The 22,310-nt window shown below is 41.2% G+C and overlaps 1 protein-coding gene across 2 annotated transcripts in view; it reads left to right on the top strand.

The window, feature by feature from the left end:
• The first annotated feature begins 7,422 nt into the window (after positions 1 to 7,422).
• Positions 7,423 to 22,310, top strand: part of fkbp1b (FKBP prolyl isomerase 1B) — a 33,353-nt gene continuing 18,465 nt past the window's right edge. For both annotated transcript variants that reach the window (XM_073056974.1, XM_073056975.1), the window contains exons 1-2: positions 7,423 to 7,607; positions 8,206 to 8,253. In XM_073056974.1, the coding sequence (XP_072913075.1) occupies positions 7,571 to 7,607; positions 8,206 to 8,253 (85 nt within the window). In that variant the 5' untranslated portion in view covers positions 7,423 to 7,570. The remainder of the gene's footprint in view (positions 7,608 to 8,205; positions 8,254 to 22,310) is intronic.

The raw sequence follows: 22,310 nt of genomic DNA, 5'->3' as shown, positions 1-22,310 counted from the left end.
CTGAGACCCTTCGTCAGGACTAACTGAAAGGAAAGATAGTAAGAGATTTGAAAGTAGAAGGGGGAGGGGAAAATGCGAAATGATAGAAGACTGGAGGGGGTGGGATGAAGCTAAGAGCCGGAAAGGTGATTGGCTAAAGGGATACAGAGCTGGAGAAGGGAAAGGATCATAGGATGGGAGGCCTAGGGAGAAAGAAAGGGAGAGGGGAGCACCAGAGGGAGATGGAGAACAGGCAGAGTGATGGGCAGAAAGAGAGAAAAAAAAGGAGGGGGGAAAGTTTTGGTTGAATTTCCAGCTTCTGCAGATTTCCTCGTGTTTGTTCCTCAAAAAAAAAATTAGCCTCAATCATGCTTTCTTTGTAATTGCGTCAATGTATTGGGCCGGGGCTAGATCTTCAGAGATGTTGCCACACAGGAACTTAAAGCTGCTTACCCTTTCCACTGTGATTCTTTAATGAGGACTGGTACATGTTCACTCTACTTCCCTTTGTGATGACCACAATCATTTCCTTTGTTTTAGCGACTTCAGTGCAAGGCTGTTGAGACACCACTCACCCAGCTGATCTACCTCACTCCTGTATTCTTTCTCATCACCATCTGAAATTCTGCCAACAATAGTTCTGTCATCAGGAAATTTATAGATGGCATTTGAGCTGTGCTAGCCACATAGTCATGAGCTCAGAGAATAGCGCAGTGGGCTAAGCACTCATCCTTGAGGGCGCCGGTGTTGACTGTCTGTAAGGAGGAGATATTATTTCCAATCCATACTGACTATGGCCTCCCAATGAGGAAGTCAAGGATTCAGTAGCAGAGGGAGGTACAGAGACCCAGGTTTTGTAGCTTGTTGGTTTGTACTGATGGTATTATGGTGTCATAAGCTGAGCTGTAATCAATAAACAAAAGCCTGGCATAGGTATTGCTATTGTTCTGGTGGTCCAAAGCTGAGCAGAGAACCAGTGAGATTGAATCTGTTGTAGACCCATTGTGGTGATAGCTAAACTGTAGTAGGTCCATGTCCTTGCTTAGACAGGAATTGATTCAATAGATTTCAATAGGTACATATAATGGCAGAGAAATGTATGCAATATACATCCTGAAATTCTTTTTCTTCGCAGACTTCCATGAAAACAGAGGAGCGTCCAAAGAATGAATGACAGTTAAAATGTTAGAACCCCAAAGCTGCCCTCCCAACTCCCCCTCCCACACACAAGCAGCAGCAAGATAATGACCCCATTCCCACCTGCAAAAAACCATCAGCACCCTCCACCAAGCCCTCAAGCATGCAGTACAGCATCAATAAAGACACAGACTTGCAGTACCCCAAAAATACTCATTCACCTCACATTTTGGCATACCACAGGCTCTCACTCTCCCTAATACGGGAAAAAGAGGTGTCCCCATTTCACAAGGAGAGGGGAGACAAAACAAACAACTTGCTGATTTACAATGTCAAAAGTCTGTTGTGTTGCTTTTTCTGAGCTCTGCGCCCAGAGAGTTGGCACCAGAAAGGCTCAGGTCTTCGGGCTCATGACCCCCAGCAGCTACCCCGCTGCTCCTGATGTTTCGTGTTCTCCCACGACGCTTCAGTCAGGGGCACCGGCCTAGAATCAGCACGTTCCCAGAGCCATGAAAACCCAGAACTCTGAAGATGCGCTCACCTTCCAGGCCACGTCCTTGAGGTATCAAAGAGTGGCTGGTCGTGAGACCCTGAGAGCAGGTCCCATTCCCACAAAGAACCAAAGTCAGAGATAACTCCAGGTCAGAGTCTTCAAAGGAACCACCCCCCCCCCCCCATACCCTGAAAAGGAAAAAAAAGATTTCAAAGATAGAAATAGAGCTGTTTCCAAAGATGAAAGCAAAATAGTCACTGTTTAGTGCCATCTTTCACCTCGCCTCTATAGGCCTTGATTAATTTTTCAAAGCACTTCATCATAATAGAAGTGAGTGCAACTGGACAATATTGTTGAGGCAGCTCAACCTGCTCTTCTTGGGCACTGGTATGATTGTCACCCTTTTGAAGCTGGCACGAACCTCCAACTGTAGCAGAGAGAGGCATCCCTGAACACTCCCACCAGTTGGTTGGCACAGGGGTTCAGTGCCCGACCAGGTATACCACCTGAGCCTGAAGCTTTACAACGGTTCACCCTCTTGAAAGATGTTCAGATGTCAGTCTCCGAGACAGAGGTCACAGAGTCTTCAAGTGCAGTAGGGACTCTCACAGGTGTAGTTTTATTCTCTCTTTCAAAGTGCGCATAAAAGGCATTGAGTTTATTTGGGAGTGAAGCATTGCAGCCATTCATGATGTTACATTTTGCCTTGTAATGGTCTGCAAGTGCTACCAGAGCTGATGTGCATCCGATTCTGTCTCTAACTTTAATCAGAATTACTTTTTCACTCTTAAAATAATCTTCTATTGGTTGTACCTAGACTTCTTATACAGGTCTGGATCACCAATCTTGAATGCCACATATCTAGATCTCAGCAGACTATGAACTTCCTGGTTCATCTAAGTCTCTGGGTATTTCCAGTATGTTCTTGAAGGCACGCACCCATCCACACAGTTCTTGATGGAGTCAGTGACAGCTTGTTGTTCAATATTGTTCAGTCCACCAGCTCAAAGCAGTCCTGTAAGCACTTCTCCGCCTCCCTTGACCATACCTTCGGGGTCCTCATCACTGGTACTGGGGCCCTCAGTCACTGCCATTACGCTGGAAGTGGAAGTACAGCTAGTTGACTGGACTTACCAAAGTGTGGGCATGGGATAGCACAGTAAGTGTTCTTGATGGTGGTGTAACAGTGGTCAAGTGTCTTGGCTCTATTTCCAAATGTGACATATTGGTAGCAACTGGTCTGAGATTTCCTCAAGCTGCCCTGGTTGAAATTCCCCGCAATGATCAGGAAGGCATCAGGGTGTGCTGTTTCTTGACTGTTGATCAAGGTGTTCAGCTCCTCCAGTAGAATGTATACTGTTACCAGGATCATGGCAGAAAACTCTCTCAGCGGATAAAATGGACAACATTTGAGTGTCAGATATTCCCAATTGGGTGTGCAGAACTGAGACAGAACCGCCACATCTATGCACCACAATGAGTTTATCATAAAACACGCTCCACCTCCTCTATCTTTACAAAACTCAGCAGTTCTGTCTTTGTGGTGGATGGTGAAGCCCGAGCTGTAGCACTGCATCTAAAATGAGTGAGCCATGTTTCTGTGAAGCAAAGTACACAGCAGTCCCTGATGTCCCTCTGATACTGCAACCTTGCTCTGATGTCTTCAATTTTATTTTCCAGAGACTTTACATTTTCCAGCACGACAGAAGGGAGCAGGAATCTCATTGTCTTTATATCAATCTTACGTGCAACCCAGCACACTTTCTGCATTTCCTTTTTCTTAAAAAGAAACTGTACTTGTGACCTGAGTCTACAGTCCAACACCACTGATTTTGAGGATCAACAGATTTTTAAAAATGTCTTAAAATGATGTTGCTTGCTGAGATACCGATGGCTGTGACTGTGGATTTCAACTATATTTTCCCTGTGTTAAGACACCAGCTAAACACTCCTGCCCAGTCAGAGTTCCTCTTTTTTTTTTGTTGGTCACATTTAAGAGCAACTCACATTAGCAGGGATGGGCTTCTCTTTTCAGATGTGTGAGATGAGGTTATGAATTTGATACTGAAGTTCTCAGTCATGTTTTAGAATTACAACAAAGTGTCTGTGTTCAAGGTCGAGTTGTTTCTCAGCTGGCATATGGCTTTTCTCAGAAACCTTCTTGCTCAGGTCAGTGGTGAGGCTGGTCCTAAAGGTGTGCTGTGGAGTGAAGGACACAAGCATCAAGGACGGAATCATGAACAAGGTATACTTTAGAGTATTCTCTCTGTGGGCACTGACCACTTCTTTGTACTTGGTAGATTCCCCTGCCGGGTAGGCCTTTGGGTAGTTAGATTCTCAAAGGATTTACAGCTCATTCTTTCTTGTCTGAAAATATTGCATAATTATATTATCATACTCGTGGACTCAACCGTGACATCCCAGCTACTAGCCAATTTCTGAATAGTACCGTGGAAGCTCACAGTTAGAACATACAAACTCAGTTTGCCCCCTGTAATCCCTGCTGTCATCATGACATTGTTCAGATACCAGTCCAACATTTTTTCTTCTAACAGATTATTGGGAACCCTGCTGCCCAGGAGAGTGGCCCTGGTTCTAAAGAGCAAGAGACTGCATTTCCTCTAGGTTTAATAGCTAACTTAGTCTCCAGGAAACTAGACCCAAAGCTACCATTGCACTGTACTCTGAATACAGCCCACACATGACAAGTGCTTCATTATGTCCAGATCCCACTTTGAAGTTATCCTTTAACTTATATGTAGAGTGTATCCAAGTTGTAGATGCACTTTGAAACAATTCTTCATTATCTCTTCTATCTGTTGTCCTTCCACCATTAATCTGGCCTCGATGCTGTTCCTCAGTTCTCATAAGTGTAGGGTTGTGATGAAAAGTCATTGTTGACATGATCAATAGCCTCAAAACCAGAACAGATTGTGCAATGAGAAGTAAAATGCAAGTTCTTGATTACTCAAGGCATGAAGGGTCACGGGGAGAAGGAAGGAGAATGGGGTTGAGAGGGAAATGGATCAGTCTTGTTGAAATGGAGGAGCAGACCTGAATGACCCCATGTCTTATAGTCTTTTGTAATTGATTTAAAGTTTTAAATTTTTCATGAAAAGTACCTTCTCCATCTCTGAACTTTAAGCCTACTGCATGAAAAATGGGTCAGAAGCACTGACTGAATAAGTCACCTCCTCAGAGACATGAAGTGGGAATTGTGTGGGCTTCCTAGTCATTTAAGCAAGGTGTGCTTCCCTGAACATTTTCTGCAATGATTTCCATTACCTTCCTGACAAGTCATCTTGCTCTTATTTGATACATTCAATGTAGCCGTTACCTTATTAAGAAGATAGTTCATAAAGCATCTGAATTTGCTTCTGTCAATGACATCATCTTCTTTTATTCATTTATCAGTTCTCGCCTTCCTTTCTTCAATCATGAAGCATTCTCATAATAAGAGTCTCTCAAGAAAATTACATTTTGCATTTATGAAAAGCCTATCAAAATAGGAATAAGCCAGAAAGTTAAATGTCTCATTCAAACAATGGTAACTCCAACAAAGCAGTATTCCTTTAGTACTGCAATGAAAATTTTGGCACAGTAGCTAGCAGTTAGCATAACAAAAGTACAACACCAAAAAACCTAGGTTCAATCATGCTACTGTCTTTAAGGAGTTTATACATTCTCCACATAATCGTATGGGGTGCTCCGGTTTCCTCCTAAATTTCAAAGATGTACCAGATAGTTGGTTAATTGGTCACATGGATGTAATTGGTTGGGGCTGACCAACTGAGCTGAAATGGCTCGTGGCCATGCCGTATTGCTAAATAAGTTAATTAAAATAAAACACTTAGGTACTTTTTCTAGAATGGATATTGAGTTCCATGACACTCTGATTCAAATGGCATTCCTGGCACTTTGATTATCATTAAATGTCTTTTTGTTTTAGTTACTGATTGCTAAATATACTCTTATCTGTATGCAAAAAGTGCCTTTGACAAAAATTCATACATGACTAATTAATGCAAATCATTACTGCCAGCCAGCAAATTTTATTAAAATATTTATTTATACATTATGAGCCATAGTTTTAAGTGATATAAAGCCTCTGCTCAAAATGGTGTCACAATGCTTAGAAGCAGATCATTCAGTTCACTGTGGGCAATTTATGGATAATTAGATACACACAGAATTGGATTTAGCTAATTAATTCATAGAAGCACACTTTAGCTTAAAAATTGTTGTAATCTGCAGCAATATAGCCAAAGGCATATCAGATACTCCCCAAAGTTTTTTTAATATGTTATGAGAGTTGTTTCTTTCAGTGTTCCAGACCCCCATCCTACTTTAGATGAGCAATAGGAAATCAACTCCCCTTCCTAATCTTTAAGTCATTTAAGGTAAATTAAAGCAACACACACAAAATGCTGGAAGAACTTAACAGGCCTGGCAGCTTCTATGGAAAAGAGTACAGTCGACGTTTTGGGCCAAGACCCTTTGACAGGACTGAAAAAAAAGAGTAGATTTAGAAGGTAGAGGGAGGGGAAGGAGAAGCACAAGGTGATAGGAGAAACCATGAGGAAGAGGGATGAAGTAAACAGCTGGGAAGTTGATTGGTGAAAAAGATACAGGGCTGGAGAAGGGACAGTCTGATAGCTGAGGACAGAAGGCCTTGGAAGAAAGAAATGGAGGGAGGCGATGGGCAGGCAAGGAGATAAGGTGAGAAATGGAAAAGAGGATGGGGAATGGTGAAGGAAGGTGGGGTCATTACCTGATGTTAGGGAAATTAAATTCTGAGCCAGAAGTCAAATCTTCCTATCCAGTCTATCTAGGCCTGATTGTTTTATACTGTAGTTATAACTTACTCATTCATCTTTATTTCTGAGAGAAAAAAACAGCCCGACACTAAAATTTTCCAGACAGGCAATCTCTTTATCAATCTCCTGTATACTCTCCCCGGTGCTGTCACATCCTTCCCGTTGTTGTGTAACAGGCACTTTTCCAAGTTCTGCTGTGGGAGGAGATCACCAGGCAGACAGAGTCGAGGTGGTGGGGGAAGATATACACAAAGCTTCCCTGCGGAAGTACAATATCCCCATGGGTTCTAGGAATCACTTTGAACATTCAACAGAAGGACCAGAACACTTACACTCTCATCTCCTACCGCCTGCCCCTCTTGACAGAAAGAACCTGCACTTTCACGTAATGGCCTCTTTAACTAAGTCACCTACAAAACGATGAGGAAGTTATCCTCAATCCCGAGAGAATGTCTGACAAGATTTACTGATGTCACCTGAACTAGCCCTGTACAGAACTAAAAACAGAAATAAAAAGTAGTACAACAAAGAAGAGCTCCCAAGTATTTTGTGTATAGCACACATTGTTAGTGATGTGATTGGAATGCTTTGCCTGTGGCAGGGATCCAAGTTATATCTCCGTTAGAACCAGAGGGAGCAGTACTGTGTGCGAACTAAATGATTACATCTCTCTTTCTCTATCTGGCTCTACATTCTACTGTACTTTATTACGAAGAATATTCCGTAGACTTGCAAAGCTCTCAGTCAAGTTCCATTAGTTTAAAATAAGTCCATTCTCCATTCGATAGTCGTGCCAGACTGCAAATTCAACCTAACCCCACGTCGGCTGTGGGAACCACAGAAACCTGCTTAGCGGGAAGATGGGGGAGGGGTGAAAAGAGCCGGTCTCCGCTGCCTCGCTGCTGATTGGCGCACGGAACCGACCAACCTTCCAATTCCGCGTGGGAACTGGGTGGGTTCCGGATGATTGACGTGCAGGGACGACGTCACGCGCTCATTGACAGGCTGGGCTCGGCTGGTGCGTATTTCCAGCCACGCTGGGTGGAAGGGAGAAGAGACGTTGCTGTCGTTTTTAGTGGCGATTTTGACAATTTCCTTGTGGAAAGATACATATATCTATTTTTTAAATTATCATCGTTTAAGAATGGGCGTTGAAATCGAGACAATATCGCCAGGAGACGGTAATTCTTCTTTACAAAGGATATTTATTGTGTTAGTTGGGTTATGTGTTGTGTTAGCATTGTAGCAGTCTTAGCAGTCTAGACAAATTTGGTAGCAATGCAGTGTGTGGATATTTAAATGGCATTTGCTGACAGCTGCTTAAAGGCCAGTACTGTACTGTAAGGGAGAGATAACGGAGGGACTGCGGGATTTCGCTCTACTTCGATTTTCACTTGAACAATTTGTTCAGTTAGTATCGAGGAACGAGGAAACGATCCGGCATGTTTTTACTGATTTAACAGAGCGTGTGCTCGAAGATATATGTAAAGTTTAGTTATTGCAGTAGTCAAATCCTTGAGAGATCAAAGCCAACCATTCTGAAATAGGCATAGAATCTGAAACTTACGAGACGAAGATACATTTTGGCAACTAATTCTGAAAGTTAGTACGTTTAAGCACTATGTTCTAAAGCTAATAGCATTAAAATAATGGAATATCCTACATTTGCAATGTTACATTTGAATATATTCAATTGTGCAATCTATTTCAAGTCATTGGTAAATGTCATACATAGTAAGTACTAACCATAAAAATGTACTAATTATAATCTTTTTTTAGGCAGGACATTTCCAAAAAAAGGACAGACATGCGTTGTTCACTATATAGGTAATGTATTCTATGAATGATACACTTCAATTTGGTATTAAAAAGAATGTCACCAGTGGGCAGTAATGGGCATTGCAGCTTTCTGAAGATGGTATCTATGGTGGTGTTTATGAACCCCAACCTAGTTTAATGTAGAATGGCAGGATCTGCTCCCAAATTTGCAGCCTCTCCCACACTGAAGTATTTTTTTAAAATTTTGGCCATGTCACCGTGGCAAAATGCTGAGACATAGCCAAGTCCTTTTCTCCAGGGAGGAAGAGTAGACTATAGGAAGAACTGCTCTCAGCTGCCCCGTGTAGCTTTTGAGTACTGATTGCAGAATACTGGCAAAGTCCCAGGAGCAGTTCACTCTGCTCACTGGAGATGGTGCATGTCTTGGGCTGATGCAAAACAAAAGGAGAAAAATTTACCAAGGAATCTGTGAGCCCCAACTGTAAACTGATAAATGTAGAAAAACTGTAATTAATCAGTACAGTCTCCAGATGAATTATTTAAGTAACTATTTCCTATTAATCCACTATATAGTAAATCATTTGACCCAATGGTAACAAAATGCTGGAGGAACTTGGCAGGCCGGCAGCATCTACGGAAAAGAGTAAACAGTCAATGTTTCGGGCTGAGACCCTTCATCAGGATTAGAGAAAAAAAGATGAGAAGTCCGAGTAAGAAGGTTGGGGGAGGGGACAAAGAAGTAGAAGATTGCAGGTGATAGGTGAAACTGGGAAGAGAGGGGGGTGAAGTAAAGAGCTAGGAAGTGGATTGGTGAAAGAGATAAAGGCCTGGAGAAGGGATATATGATAGCAGAGGACAGAAGGCCATGGAAGAAAAGGAAGAGGGAGGAGCACCAGAGGCAGGAGATGGGCAGGTAAGGAGATAAGGTGAGAGAAGGAAATAGGGAATGGGGAATGGTGAAGGGAGGTGGCATTACTGTAATTTTGAGAAATCAGTGTTCATGCCATCAGGTTGGCGGCTACACAGACAGAACGTAAGCTGTTGCTCCTCCAACCTGAGTGTGGCCTCATCGCGGCAGTAGAGGAGGCTGTAGACTGACATATGGGAATGGAAAGTGGAATTAAAATGGGTGTGTGTAACTTGGATTTCCAGCATCTGAAGATTCTTGTTTATGATTTGATGCAATGGTAGTGGGTTTGCAAGAGAAGCTTGGCTTACAGTGTTACTAAATATATGTACACTGTTTAATGCATCTGCAGGGTGCATTGCAATCTTGTGCATTGTCTCTTGGAATAAACATCAGGTTTGATATTTGACAAAAGAGATCTTTTCAGCATGTTTGAAGCATCCCACTTTTTCAGAGGTAAATTATTAATCTTGGAAGTACTTTGTCATTTAGTTTTGAACAATTGTCTCATTGGGCAAGCTACTGATTTCTTATAAGCTGTGAAACTGAAAATTGCTGTCTTACCTCGTCCAAATTATTTTGCTAGTGATCGTCCATCAGAAGTCTGTTCTCCATTTCAGAATGGCTGGAAGAGTCCCTGGAGCAGTTGACTAGAGGTGCAAGAAATGAGACCTCCTCTTAAATAGATACAGAAGAAATTATTGATGTCACAGATATAAATAACTAAATAATTTGAATTATTAGTATCTTTTGTTTTTCAATTAATGCAGTAATGATTTTATGAACGAAGTTCAATTACCTGAAATCCAATTAAGGCTGCAAGTATCTCCAAAGTGATTACTCCAAGATAGCATATCTGGTGATACATAATTTGAACCAAGTCAGTCTTCAAAGTTGTTGTGGTAACCTCTTTCAGGTCCAAAGTATTTTGGAGCAAAATAAAAACCTATAAATGCTAGCAAACCAAAATTTAAAAATATGAAAAAGAAGCACCAGGTTAAGCAGCCGCTACGGAGAAAGATGCAATCGGTGTTCTAGACCAAGTATTTGCCATCAGATCTGGAAAACTGATAGTGCAAATGTGTGGGAGAAGGTGGATTATCTGTGGTGGGGTGGAGACTGGCAGTTAGATATGGAGAAACTTGAAAGGTAGAAATAATTTAAACTATGGAGAAAGTACAAAGCTAGTTACCTGCAATTTGGCTGCATTTTGCTCAGATGGTGCTGTTCCTTGCACTGCCCCAATTATGTGCAGTGTAGGAGGCTGAAGACAAAGGCCAGAGTGGGAGAGGGTCAGAGAATTAAAGTGACAGAAGATGGGAAATTTTGTAAAGAAAAACAGAATGGATGACTGATTTGCAAAGTACCTGTCTGCAAGGGTACCACTAGGTAGAGGAGACCACGTATTGAACACCAGGATTAGAGGAAGTGCAAGTGAATTGCTCTTACACTTGTAAGGACAGTTTGGATCCCTGGATAGCTGGGGGGGGGTGGGGGGGGGGGTTGGAAGTGGTGGGAATATGGCAACTCCTACAGTTGCATGGAAAGGTGCCAGAAAAAGGGAGTGGTTGAATATAGAATCGGAAACTCGGGATTCAAGGAGGAAAAGCTGCAAATTTAATGCATGTTTTTTGGATGATTTAATTGCAGAGGTAGATCTGTGCACTTATGGGGTGTCTCAGTTCTGACTGTTAATAATCTGATTTTAAAATCCCAGAAACATCGTTAATTTGATTACGGGTGTGTTGACTCAGTAATCCTCAAATCACTGCTCTGCCTGAAACAATGTCATGGGATCCTGTATGTCCACCCAAGTTAATCTTGTATTCAAAAAGGAGTCATTTTATTGAATTATTATCTCCACATCTCCTCTAATCTTTGTAGCCACACTTAAATAAGGCAAGAACATTGCAGGCTCTAAATTCATGTGAGATTGGATAGATTCAGTTCTAAGCACTATCTATTAGGGTGGTATCTATATTTGATAAGAATTAATGTGGCTTTTTGGTGTGTGGGGGAGTGTGGGGTTGGTGTAGGTGAGATTTGAAAAAGAGATAAAATTTGTGACAAAACATCAAAACCTACTTGATCTATTTTCCACTGCCTCTTAGGTTTTGTAACTCAAAATAATTGTTTGTTTGACGCATGTGCCACATTTCCTTCCATCTTTGTGAAGTTTCAGTCTACGTCAATTCTCTATCGTATGTTCAGCTTTTCCAGATATCAAAACATCATTTCCGTGTTTATTTTGCCGTTCACAGAAAAGGTGAGGTGTTAATGACCTGTACATTATCAGAGTATTTCCATCATTTAATCTTTGGGTCTGTTGAAGTGGTGAATATGGAGTGGCAACATTCAGTTCCTACATTGTTCTAATCAATTCAAAGCAGTCTATGTGTCATTAGTAGTAATTGATTGTACTTCAAGTAGATAGGATGCCTTTGTTACAATTTTGTGTCACAAGTGCTCCAACCTCGTATTTGTAATTCTTCACACTTTCACATTCGTGTTGCACACGCTGTAAAGCACTGTAAATAGAGCTGTGAAGAAAACAGCTGAAGCATTAACTTCTTTATATTTCTGCTGTGAAAAATTATGATAGTCAGCTGTATAAATAATTCCTCACTTTGACCCATTTATAAAAGAGCAAAAGCTGGTGGTAGACCAGAGGGCTTGGAAATTTTCAGGAACCAGCAGAGACTAAAAAGCTTATAGGCTGGGAGAAAACTGTTTATGAAGGATAACTGACAGGTAATATCAAAACAAACAGCAAAAGCTTCTTTGGAAATGAAGAGGGTAGAAAGGGAAGTGTGGGATCCTTGGAGGGTTAGACTGTGGAGTAAGTAATAGGAAACAAGGAAATGGCATGTAATTTGAGCCAATATTTTCCTTCAGTCTTCACAGCGGAGGACACTGGAAATGATCCAAGTTGGTAGATGGGCTAGTTTCAAATTGCAAGGGAGAAATTGTAACAGTCTCTATTTTGAGGGATAAGTTGTTGAGAAAAGCTAGTGGGTCTAAAGACAAACTAGTCATCAGGACCCCATAACCTGCATCGAAGGTTTTTAAAATAAATGTTGCAGAGTTGGTGGGACCATTGGCTGATGGTACTTAGTTCCAGAAGGATACCAGCAGATTGGAAAGTCACAATTGTATCACCATTGTTGAGAAAGGAAAGACAACCAAAAGAAGGAAACTAGCTATTGAAAGCAAATTACTACAGACATAATCAAGGAAGAAGTAACTAGTCATTTAGAGAAATTAATGCAGTCAAAACCAAGTCACTGTTTTATAAAAGGAAAACTATGTTTTCATGGATGTATTGGGCAGTGTCAGTAGTGAGGAAGCTGTAGAGGTAGTTTATTTGGATTCATTGAAGTCATTTTATAAGCCTAGATCAAGTCAAGTCAAGTTTCTTTTATTGTCTTTTTGACCATTACCGCTGGTACAGTACATAGTAAAAATGAGAGCGTTTTTTCAGGACCATGGTGTTACATGACACAATACAAAAACTAGACTGAACTACGTAAAAAAAAACACAGAGAAAAAAAAACTACACTGGACTACAGACCTACCCAGGACTGCATAAAGTGCACAAAACAGTGCAGACATTACAATAAATAATAAACAGGACAATAGGGCAGTAAGGTGTCAGTCCAGGCTCTGAGTATTGAGGAGTCTGATAGCTCGGGGGAAGAAACTGTTACATAGTCTGGTCGTGAGAGCCCGAATGCTTCGGTGCCTTTTCCCAGACGGCAGGAGGGAGATGAGATTGTATGAGGGGTGCATGGGGTCCTTCATAATGCTGTTTCCTTTGCAGATGCAGCCTGTAGAATGTGATGAGGATGGGAGGGGGGAGGTGGGAGATGGACTTTCCTCAGCCTTCGCAGAAAGTAGAGACGCATAAAAGCTCATGCAAGTAGTATGAAGTCATTGATAGAATTTTTTTTGGTTAGAGTAGTAGGGTACGTCAAGGATTTGTTCTTGTGTGGTTAATTATCTTTTTAGAGGCCTGGTGGGGCAGCATGTAAGGTTATTCAGGTTTGCTGATGACACAAAAGTAGATGGGATAGCATTCTGCAATGTTGATATTTTGACTCTGGAAGAAGATATAAGCAGATTGACTGAATGGAGAAAACGTAGCCACTGGGGTATAATGTTGGAAAATATGAGGTGATATGCTTTAGTAAGGGATTCAGAAGGCAGACCTATCTAACTGGAGAAGGATTGTATAGGGGTGGAATACTAGGGGATTTAGATCCACCTGTGTGTGAAATCCAAAAACTGAGCAGCAAGTAGACAGGAATGAGAATGACATATTGGGGTTTATTGCAAGATGGTTGGTATTTACAAATAGAGAAAGATTGTAATGATTACACATGTAGGACCATTGGTAGATGCTTTTCAAAACGTACTGAGTCCGTCCGGAACATACCAGCAGTTTGGAAAAGCTCAAATGTGACACCCTTGTTCAATAGGGGAGGGATCAATTTGGAAGAGATTTCTTCAGTTAATTCCTGGGAATGAGAGGTTTGTTCCATCAAGAGTGGCTTTAAGAAATTAAATCTGAGTTCTTGGGGTTTAGAATAATCAGAATCAGGTTTATTATCACTAGAACTTAGCAGCGGCTGTACAAGGCAATACATGATAATATAGAAATGAAATAAAGTAAATCAATTACAGTAAGTATATAAATGTATTTTTAATAGATTTAAAATAGTGCAATAACAGAAATAATATATACTTTTAAAAAGTGAGGTAGTGTTCATGGGTTCAATACCCATTTAGGAATCGGGTGGCAGAGGCGAGGTAGCTGTTCCTGAATCACTGAGTGTGTGCCTTCAGACGGTTACAATGAGAAAAGGGCATACCCTGGGTGATGGGGGTCCTTAATAATGGATGTTGCCTTTCTGAAGCACTGCTCCTTGACGATGTCTTGGATACTACCCTGGCAAGTATCGAAGATGGAGTTGACTAAGTTTACAAATTTTTGTTGCTTCTTTTGGTCCTTTGCAATAACCCCCCCCCCCCCATTCCAGATAGGTTGAAGAATGATGCACAACATCATTAGGGGATGTGAAAGGATAGTTCCTGAGGTGTTTCCACCAGTGGGAGAGTCTCAAACAAGGGGATGTAATTACAAAAGTTCATTTAAAACTGAGGTGCATTGGAGCTTCTAGCAGAGAATGATGAATAGTGGATTCTACGCTTCAGAGGGTTAGGAAAACTGGATCACTGGAGGCACTTAGAGAGGAGGATGATCAGTTTTAGAATAAGTGAGGAATTGATAGCTATGTGGAACTTGCATTGAAAAGGAGCTATCAATGCTGGGACTCTCCTACCTTTGTTTTCTTGTATTTCAAGTGAAGATAACTGTGAGTCCCTCTGTACCCTTGTGGTTGCTTACATAATCTCCATAAAACCTGTAGGTAAAGCAGGAATGCACAGATTTCTGTAGAACACAGAACATTACAGTACGATCAGGTCCTTCAGCCCACAATGTCTGCCAACCTTTTAACCTACTTTAAGATCAAGATAATCCTTCCCTCCTAGATACCCCTCTATCATCCATGTGCCCATCTAATAGTTTCTTAAATGCCCCTAATGTATTTTTCTCTAGCACCAACCCTGGCAGCTCATTCCTTGCACCTACCACTCTCTGTTAAGAACTTGCCTCTGACATCCGGTCCTCCAGTCACCTTAAAATTATGCCCCCTTGTGTTAGCCATTTCCACTCTGAGAAAGGGTCTCTGCCTATCCACTCCATGCCACTGAACTTGGACGTCTTTATCTAAGTCATCCCTCATTCTCATTCACTCCAAAGAGAAAAGTCCTAGCTCGCTCATCACACCTTTATTTATTTGTTTATTTAGTGACCCTCCCGGCCCGTTAAGCCATTGCTGCCCCAGAATCCTGATTAACCCTAACTTAGTCACGGGACAACTTACAATGACAAGTTAACCTATCCGGTATGTCTTTGGACTGTGGGAGGAAACTGGAGCACCAGGGAAAATCCCATGCGTTTCACGGGGAGGACATAGCGAGACTCCTTACAGAATAGTGCCAGAGTTAAATTCCAAACTCCCAAAATGCCTGAGCTGTAATAGCATCATGCTACTGCCTCAGTAACGTGGTGCCCCCTGGTCCATTAGTATCCTGATAGATCTCCTCTGCATCCTCTCACCCGTTCCATGTCTGGGACGGGAACTGTACTGCCCACAGTCGCAGGGCACTGCAGAGAGTGGTTCAATCAGCCCTGCGCATCAGTGGAGGTGAACTTTCCTCTATTGAGGACATTTATAGCAGCAAAAGGGCCCAGAGGATCATCAGGGACTCCAGCCACCTCAACTACAAACAGTTTCAGCTGTTTCTGTCTAGCAAGCAGTATCACAGCATTAAGGCCAGGACAGCTTCTTTTACTGGTCCATCAGATTTATCAATATACATTGATCTGATTGCATATCTGACTGTCCACTGGTGTACAGAATAATTACATATACACTTTTAGTGTTCGGGTAATATCCTCCCACATTTCCCCTCTTTATTGCTTATACCTTGCGATGGAGACACAATATTAACATTTTTACTCCCTTATTAAATTAAATTCAATTCAATTCTTATAATGAGGTGATCAGAACTGAACACAATATTCCAAGTGTGGTCTAACCAGGGTGTTATAGAGCGGCAACATTACATTGCAGCTCTTGAATTCAATCCCTGACTAACGCATGCCAATATACCATACACCAATTCCTGACTAACGCATGCCAATATACCATACACCAATCCCTGACTAACGCATGCCAATATACCATACACCAATCGCTGACTAACGCATGCCAATATACCATACACCAATCGCTGACTAACGCATGCCAATATACCATACACCAATCGCTGACTAACGCATGCCAATATACCATACACCAATCGCTGACTAACGCATGCCAATATACCATACACCAATCGCTGACTAACGCATGCCAATATACCATACATCTTTTTAACAACTCTGTTGAGCTGCACAGCAAATTTGAGCAATTCACGGATGTTGATACCATAATTCTTCTTTGCCACTACACTTCTAAGAATCCTGCAATTAACCCTGTCTTCTACCTTCAAATTTGACCTTCCAAGATGAATCACTTCACACTTTTCTGGGTTGTACTCCATCTGCCACTTCTCAGTCCAACACTGCATCCTGACAATGTCCACTGCAACCTACAAATATTCTCCACACTGTTCAAAACTTCACCAACCTTTGTGCCATTTGCAAACTTACTAACACACCCTTCCACTTCCTCATCCAAGTCATTTATGGAAATCACAAAGAGCAGGGAGTCCCAGAACAGATTCCTGCAGAACACCACCGGTCACCGACCTCCAGGCAGAATGCACTCCATCTACTACCACTCTCTGCTTTCTATGGGCAAATCAATTCTGTATCCACATCACCAAATTTCCCTGGGTCCCATGCCTCCTGACTTTCTGTATGAGCCGAACATGGGAAAGCTCGTCAAATGCCTTTCTAAAATCTATATACCCCACTATCCAATGCTCTATCTTCATTAACATGCTTTGCCACATTCTCATGTGACCTGCCTGTCACAAAACCATACTAAATATCCTTAATCAGCCAATGCTTCTCCAAATACTCATAAGTTCTGTCATGAAGAATCTTCTCCAATAATTTGCTAACCACTGAAGTCAGACTCTCAGGTCTATAATTCTCAGGGTTATACCTACTCCCTTTCTTGAACAAAGGAATAGCATTTGCCATGCTCCAATCATGTGGCACTGCCCATGTGAACCGTAGGGATACAAAGATCATAGCCAATGGCCCTCTTTTGCTTCCTATAGTTAGTTAGGCTGTATCCTATCCAGCCCTGGGGACATATCTAGCCTAATGTTTTTCAAACATTCCAGCACTTTCATTTTTTTCACTCATCACTGGTTTTACTGTAATTTTGCCTTTTTTTTTTCTTGAAATCAATACTTTGGCACCACTGATGTTGGTTGCACAATAGTGCTTCATCAAAATTGTTATTGTTCATATGTGAACCTCAGGGTTTTGAACACGCAGCTTTCAGCAGGAATGGGAAATCTAATAATTTTCCCTCCCTGTAGACCTTTTGCGATACCCTAACTGTTGTTACAGTCAAGAGGGCTCTTATTAGACCCGGAATCAAATTTAATAATTTCTTTCTATGCATTACTTCATATTACATTGGAATTGATCTTTAAAGACTAATATTAGAATGGAGATGTGTATTTCAACATGTTTCTATTGTTAACATAGTCTCTTTTTGATTTGCTGTTTGCGCCTGCGTAATCGAAGAGTAACCATTTTCCCATGCTGTGTTTGGTAATATACTTTATCAAAGGAAAAAGGTAGCACCAACAAACAGCGCAACCAGGGGCGACATCCTTCAGGCAGTTCATGAACAACTTCTTTCATTTTGTTTACTTCATCTTTTTCTTTTAAATCTGGCTCTGCTAATGTTAGAGCTTGTGATCTACATTTTGGTGGTATGTTTTCGGGCCAATGGAGCAACCTAGCGATTTGCTGCCTCCAAGGGAGTTTGGTGAGGTTTTGCATGAAGCGTGCGGCTTGGAAGCCAAGAAGCCTGCAGGTGAGGTGTAAGCCCGTGATCGAGTCCATTTCTCACTGATGCTGCCGATTGAAGTGTCGAGGAAGATCAAAATCAGTGAGCATGAGAGCGGAAGGCAAGTGGGTGATCAGTGCCGTCCACCTGTGTGTGAACAGTCTCTCTCCCTCTCCCTCACAGCGGTAGGTGCCTACATATGAACAGTCCTTCCCCCTCCCCCTCTCATTCAATGCTGCCAGAGTCCATAGGTCTTGGGCAAGGTTTATTGGCGTAGTTTATGGATTGAACTCTGTAGCTCATGTTATGATGTGTCTCTGGTTTCTGGTCCTCCTTTTGTTGCTGTTGTGTGCAATTTTGATTGAGGTGGATTAGCGCTGTGGCCTGCGGATAGCAAGAGGCGTAGTGCTAGATTGAACTGAACTGGATATGCCTGGACTCTTGTGAGATCTTTGTGATATGAAGTTTTGTGTTCTGTGTTTTTAGCTTGTTTTTTTGACATTTACATGATTTTTTTAAGCATTGGGGTTTGATTTTTTTTCTTTAAATGGGTCCATGGTTTTCTTCGTCTCATGGCTGTCTGTGTGAAGGCAAATCTCAGGGTTGTATACTGCATACTTACATACTTCAATTTGAAGTATATTTATTATTAAAGTATCATTCAATTTGTACTGGACCTTACATTTAGAGCTCAATCTGAAGTTGAATTTTTACTAAACTTGAATATTGACTTTCTTTGGCCAGAAGGGCCTGTTCCACACTTTATCTCAAAATAAATAAATAAATATGCATGAACAGTTATGTCTAGAACAAAGTACAGTTATTCCACCTCTACAAATACTTACACTAAATGACACTTCATTAGATAGTTAGCATAATTAATTGCTTTACCTTCTAAAACTAGTTGCTGTTGAAATAGTTATAAAAAATCTTCAAGCAATCCTTTCAGAAACAAACAATAAAGATTTGTCTTTGATTTTCATAGAATTATATACTTTGTTTGCTCTTTCAAATTTTGGGCATTACCAAGGTGAATAGAATAGAAATAAAAATACAAGTACTAGAAATGCTTAGCAGGTCAAGCTGCATCTCTGGAAAGAGAAAATTAATTAATATTTCTGGATAATGACCATGCATTAGAAGTGGAAAAATGAGATGTTTAAAGTTGCAGAGAAGGGGAAGGATGGAGAGGAGCAAGGAAGTCTTTGGGAGGGTGAATACGAGGTTGTACAGATTGCAGCACGGTTAAGTTGAACAAGGATAGATAGAGTGGAAAATAAGCAAGCTGGATATTGGAGATACAGAACACAGCCATTGATGGAAATCTCAAAACAGTATCCGAAAAGAATGGGCAGAATCTGTGGTGGTGGGGGGGGGGGGGGGGAGAGAGAGAGAAATAGAGTTTAAGATTACCGGTAGATAACCTTGTGTCATATTTAAGTGGGAAACTGAATATCAGAGGCCAGGGTGAGAGAGAAAATTGAAATAGCAGGTGGCTAGAAGCTTAGGATCATTCATATGGACTGAATGGAGATTTTCTTTCTTCAGTACAGAGGAGATCACATCTGAAACATTAACTGCACTACACTACATTGAAGAACCATGGTTGAATAGCTGCTTCATCTGAAAATATTGCTCCGCTCCCTGAAAGAATAACAAAAGAATAGGTATTGCATAGGAAAGTTCTGTAAAAAGGGGGAATGATTTGTGGAGGTGGAAGAGCAAACTGGGTGATTTGAAGGGAACGGTTCTTTCAGAACGCTGATAGGAGAGGGGAAATAAAGAAGACATTGTAGAAGTTTTGTCATCAGAGCAGATGTGATTCAAGTGGAGAAACTGAGGGAATGGAATGCATCTGCAGATTCACTCGTGTTGCCTTGGAATGGAATGGAGTTCTTGCAGGAAAGGGGTATAGTCAGGATAGTTGTGGGAGTCTGTACTTCTAATAAATACTAGTTGCTGGTCTGTGTGGTAACTGGGATTTAGAGTAATCGGAAGAGGGAAGGGAAGAACCACATATGGAGCATGTGAGAGGTGAGAAGAAATTGACTGCATAAATAATGCCATTTTGAGGTTCTCATGACTGTGGAAGCAGCAGCAAAAATATTCAAATGTATCATAAAAAAGTGTTGAGGGAGAGATTTTACACAGAAGTTCCCAAAGCGGCACTTTGACTTGAGAAAGTGAGTTGAAGGAATTATTGCTTGATATAATGACAGGAAAATGAGTAGGGGTAGTAGAGGGGTCCTGTTGGAACCCAGTTCAATGAAGAAACAGAAGTCCTTTGGACTCCATCTGGATGTGGGATTAGATATCCACAATGAAGGAAAGCCAGTTGGATCTAGGAAACCCAGCTGCAGAGAGCACCAGAAATGTAATTGGGAAACGACGATACAAAGGAAGTGGGAGTAGAGTAAAGATTGGGAGAAAAATTCGACGGTAAAGGAAGTGGAATCAATGGGTCTATCCAAACGTTCCTATTTGTAGATCTGAATGAAGAGATAGAAGCAGTCTATTTTTCTGTGTGGGAGCTATGGTAGAAGGATCTTCTGAAGAAAAAAGTTCGGTAATCCTACAGGACAAAGTGGTCTGATGTTCTGTTATGGAGTCATGGTCCAGAGAGAGAGATGAAGAAATGTTTGAGGGCCTCTCTGCATTAGATCCCAATAGCACTTTAAGGGTATTTGAAGACAAGATTTGGGGTCGGTTATTAATGAACAATGTGCTGCAAGTTCAGAAGAGAGTTGGCAGAATGAGTGAGTGTCAGAATAATTGAGCTCAACAATATTTTTGTCAGCAGAGCAATAAATTGAGGCAGAGAGAGTAGCAAGTGAAAAGAAGGGGAAGACATGGATAGTGAATTGTGGAGATGTGTACACGAGTCTGGAGTGAAGACACCTAGCCAAAGAAATGGGCCTGCAGGTAAAGTTGGCCCATTGCAAGATGGTGCCAGCGAGTAACGCAGCCAATGGCAACATCCTGCAGACAATTCATGAAAGAACTTCTTTTGCTACTGATTCTAATACTAAGCTGTGTGCGATTGGAGCCTGCGATTTACATTTAGATTCTGTGGTTTTGAGCCAATTGAGTGATCTGGCGCTTTGCTGCCTCCGAGGGAGTTGGGAGCGCAGTGTGTGTGCAGCCTGGAGCAAGGTGTGAGCAAATGATCGGCTCCATTGCTTCTCTCTGATTGAGGCATTGAGCAAGATTGAAGTCGATGAGGTCGGAGGATGGACCGGTGTTTGGCACCGTCTGCCTGCATTTGATCAGATTTCTCACTTGCTGCTGACAGAGGAAAGCGCAGGAGCCTGGGTTCAATGTTGCTAGGATGATTCGGTGAGGCTTATGGCTGTGGATTTATTTTGGAGGACTCTCAGACTCACATTGTGTGTGTTTCTGGATTCTGGTTACCCTTATTTTGCTGGGTTTTTTTTAGTTCGATTGGGGCACTTTGGTGATGATTGCATCTGCGGCCAGCAGTTGGCTAGCAGTGTGGCGCTGAATTGAATGCTCCTGGACTCCCGATTTGATGTTTGATATTCTATCTGTTTTTGTTTGCTTTTTGCCTTTTGCGTAATCAGTTCTTCCTTCGCACATTGGGCGTTTGATGTTTTCTTTGAACAGGTTCCATGGTGTTTCTTTGTTTCATGGCTGCATGGGGAAGATGAATCATGGTTGTATTCTCTATGCATACTTTGAAAATAAATGTACTTTGTATTCTGAATCTTTGAAGAACAAAACATTGTGTGGGGCTTGGAATTCAGAAGATGGTGATGGAAGGAAATGAAACTAAGATTTCTGGAGTGGATTGACCATTTGGAATCAGAGGGAAAAATCAGGAGGGATAGTAAAACACAGTAAATGGAAACTGAAGAGAAAGGCAGATTATAAGAAAATTAGGGGAAGATTATGAGGGTCTGTTAGAATTCAAAAATTGTTAAAATTTAGTTCAGGTAGAATAGAGATTTCTTCATAAAGATCGTCCTTTGATCTTTGTTGGTTGGTTTGAAATAGTCGCTTGTGTGTAAAACATTATCATTTATCCAAATGAACTAAATGACTGAAATTGTTTTCAAAGCAATATAAGGGTAATATGTTTAGCAGCTGGCCACCAAAACAACTAAATTCAACAGTGGCATCTTTTGGATTAAAAAGATTATCAGATTCAGTAATACCTTGCCAGTTAAAGATAGCATGAAGGGAAATGTTATATAAATACCAAGACTATGAGTAGGAGGGAAATTATTTTCTTTGGACCACCTGAGTTTCCATTTTATTTTTCCAGCTCACTGGCTATTGCTCTAGAAAGTTTCTAAAGAAAATGAATTCAGCTTCTGTATTGTAGTTCCTTTAGCCCATTCTACAATTTTCTAATGATCTGTTAATTATGCAAGGTAATATTCAATGCAGTGTCATTTTGGTTTTTAAATTTGTAATGCAAGAATTATTCTTGCATGGTTTCGAAAAGAAATAAAATAACAACAAATTTTAATGAATTATCATGTGTTTTGTCTTTTTGCTTCAAGTAGCTGCTGCACATTTTATTTTAAGAATTTTATTTGAAGAATCTGAGATTAGTTGAAGACAGGGTA

This window comes from Hemitrygon akajei, chromosome 9, assembly GCF_048418815.1.
Source record: "Hemitrygon akajei chromosome 9, sHemAka1.3, whole genome shotgun sequence".
In the NCBI taxonomy this organism is placed as follows: Eukaryota; Metazoa; Chordata; class Chondrichthyes; order Myliobatiformes; family Dasyatidae; genus Hemitrygon; species Hemitrygon akajei.
This window is presented reverse-complemented; position numbering and strand designations above follow the sequence as displayed.